The sequence below is a fragment of the Prunus persica genome, chromosome G2 (genome assembly GCF_000346465.2).
Source record: "Prunus persica cultivar Lovell chromosome G2, Prunus_persica_NCBIv2, whole genome shotgun sequence".
NCBI lineage: Eukaryota > Viridiplantae > Streptophyta > Magnoliopsida > Rosales > Rosaceae > Prunus > Prunus persica.
Window position 1 is genome coordinate 10,112,985 of NC_034010.1, and position 3,229 is coordinate 10,116,213.

Below are 3,229 nucleotides of genomic sequence, written 5' to 3' on the forward strand. Positions count from 1 at the left end.
AAAGATTTTGAAGATCCTTGGCTGTTAAGGACGAAATTTGAGGTGGTGGCAAAAGGAAGTGAAAGGAGGAGGCTTTGAAAGTATGGAAACATCAAGTAAGATTTGAAAGAACCCTATTTTCTGGTTTAGGACTTGAATGTATTTTGGGTACTGAGTTGATGCAATTGCATGTTTTTGGTTGCGAAACAGTTATACGTGGTGCAATTATTGACCTTAGGATGTGCAATAGCATGACATTATTCATTTGAGTTTTTTTTAAAGAGAAAGTATGTTACCACATAGAGTATAATGTAATTTAAGTTTGAAATTATGTTTCTCAGGCATGGAGAGGTCTGGTAAGATGGACAGGGGTGGAGAGACATCAAAGGGTGGTTGTAGTGATTCAGGGTATTTGGGTGGTTGTGAAAGGTCAAGTCACAGGGCACCGGCAACAGAGAGTGGGCATATGTCGGTCGAACATATGGTTAGTGAAAGTAGTGATGATAATGTTGTTGACATTATTGCACCGAGGAAAGAAGATGTTATGGGGAAAGAGTTTAAAACGATAGAATTAGCGGAAGAATATTATATGAGTTATGCAAAGGGCATTGGATTTAGTGTGAGAAAAGACAAATTGGTTAGAAATTCGGAAGGGAAAGTATGCAGGAGACGGTGGTGTTGTTCTAAAGAAGGTTTGAGAAATGAGAAGTTTAATGAGCGATCAGATAGGATTCGACCACCGAAGCCAATTACAAGAGAGAATTGTTCTGCCCATTTTTGGGTGGGTTATGAGAAGAAAAGTGATGTTTACGTTGTTACGAATTTTGAACCACATCACAATCACCAACTAGTTACTCCACTTGAATCGCCATATCTCCGATGTAATCGGGTCGTTCGAAGTTCTGATTTAGCACAAGCAGTGGGAATGCGAAGAGCATTGTTTAGAACATGTCAAACATATGAGTATATGGTCGACCAATGTGGTGGGTATTTAAATGTTGGTTTTCAAATAAAGGATCTGTACAATAAGTTGGATGCATCACGCAGGGAAATTTTGCTCGACGGTGACACAGAAGCTGCACTCTCTTACTTGAAAGCGAAAGGAGCAATGGATCCAGAATTCTTTTGTAAGTTCAGTGTTGACGAGGAAAATAGGCTTCGTAATTTGTTTTGGAGGGACTCCACTTCACTGTTGGATTACATTGCCTATGGCGATGTCCTCATATTTGACAGCACGTACAAAACAAATGTTTATGACAAGCCCCTAGTGTTGTTTGTCGGTTCGAACAACTACCGTTCGACTGTAATGTTTGGTTGCGCATTATTGCAGGACGAGACATTTGAAACTTACAAGTGGTTATTGGAAACATTCATGGCATCCATGAAAGATAAGAAGCCAATATCAATATTGACGGATGGCGATGAGGCGATGCGTAAAGCTATTGATGATGTGTTTCCCATGTCTAACCATCGGTTGTGCTCATGGCATGTGTCAAGGAATGCGCAAAGTAACTTGAAGGATGATGAATTGCTTAGAAATTTTCAGGCATGTCTTTGGGAACCATTTGCATTGGACGAGTTTGAGAAGAAATGGGAGGTTCTGAGGGAAAGAGTGAGTACTCCGAAACAAAAAGAATGGTTGGAAATGATGTATGCAAAAAGAGACGCATGGGCTGAATCATGTCTGAGAGGACAGTTTTTCGGTGGTATGTGCACCACTCAACGCGTGGAGTCCATGAACAAGTATGTTAAAGATTACTTGAGGAAAGGCGTGAAGTTGTTTGAATGTATTCCAGCAATTGATAGGGCTATATTACGTCTTAGGAATACCACGGCGAAGGAAGGTTTCAATGCAAAGTACTCAACACCAGTCCTTAAAACCGGATTGACAAAACTCGAGCAACAAGCTTCTCTGATTTACACGCATAGGTGTTTTGTATTGGTACGTCATGAGATCGAAGCTTGTTCAGCACTCACCCATGATAATGTGATGCATAATTTTGGAGGTCGTGTATACGTATTGTCAAAATATGATGAACCGCATAATAATTGGACTTGTATTTACCACGGTGGGGAAAATATGCGGATAGAGTGTGGATGCCGGAAATATGAAAGTGAAGGAATCCCGTGTTGCCACCTTTTTTATGTAATGAAGTGCGAGCACCTTACGGAAATTCCTCCCGCACTCATAATGAAGAGATGGACAAAGAATGGCCAAACTGATACATGTAGGGAATTTATCGGCAAAGGCGAAGACACTACCAACGAAGTTGTACAAATGGCGAGGTATGGACATTTAAGTGCTATGTCAAACAAAGTTTGTTTTTTTGCATCGAAGAGTGCAGATGGTTATGCCATGTTGACGAATGAGTTTAGTAGATGGGAGGGAATTTGTGAAGGCTTACGGCAAAAGGAAGAACAGACAAGTCTGAAATTGGGTAGTGGTGAGCAATGTCCTCCAAATATTGTGAAAGATCCAAATATCGTTAGGACAAAAGGCACTCAAGCAAGGCAGGGTGGAATGCGCAAGCGTCGACAATGTCATTTGTGTCGCGGATATGGACATACAAAGCGTAATTGCTCTCAAAGAAATTTGCATCCAAGTAGACATGCAGGTGTGAATATCCCATCAGGTAGTGAAGGATATCAGTATACTTCTGATATCCGGCCGTTCCCGGACATTAGCTACAGTTATCCTAGTCAAATGGTTTCTCAATGCCATGGGAACTATGTGGTTGATTTGCCTGGTTCTGATAGTTTTTCTACTGCAGACCCAACCGGTTCTACCCCCAACAGTGACGATGGTTTCTCATTCGACAATGGGGAACCTAATTCCCTATGTACTGGTTCAACCGAAAACAATTGTAGTTTTCGAACTTGGTTTACATGTAACAATTAATATTATACATTCATTAATCAGCATTAATCAGCATACCGTTGTTCAGCTTTGTTGTTCTTTGTTGTTCACATTTATTCAGTTTGCACACAGGGGGTCCGTATTTGCATGTAACACATGCAATTGCATGATGATGCTGCAATTTAAGGCTATCTGTGCGCAAACCCCTAATTGTTCGAAAAAATGAATGAGACTATTTTGTACAGGCGTAATTACACGTGTTTGTTTAACTATACATCGAAGGTCGAAATCAACCGAAATACGGAGCATGAGAAACGGTAATGGGCAATAAGGCGTTGTTCACATTTGTTCAGTTTGCACACAAGGGGTTCGTATTTGCATGTAACACATGCA

General features: G+C 40.7%; 1 protein-coding gene across 1 annotated transcript; it reads left to right on the top strand.

The window, feature by feature from the left end:
- LOC18784891 (protein FAR1-RELATED SEQUENCE 5) lies at positions 323 to 2,878 on the top strand. The gene has a single exon (XM_020557237.1). The coding sequence runs from the start codon at positions 323 to 325 to the stop codon at positions 2,876 to 2,878; it is 2,556 nt and encodes an 851-aa protein (XP_020412826.1).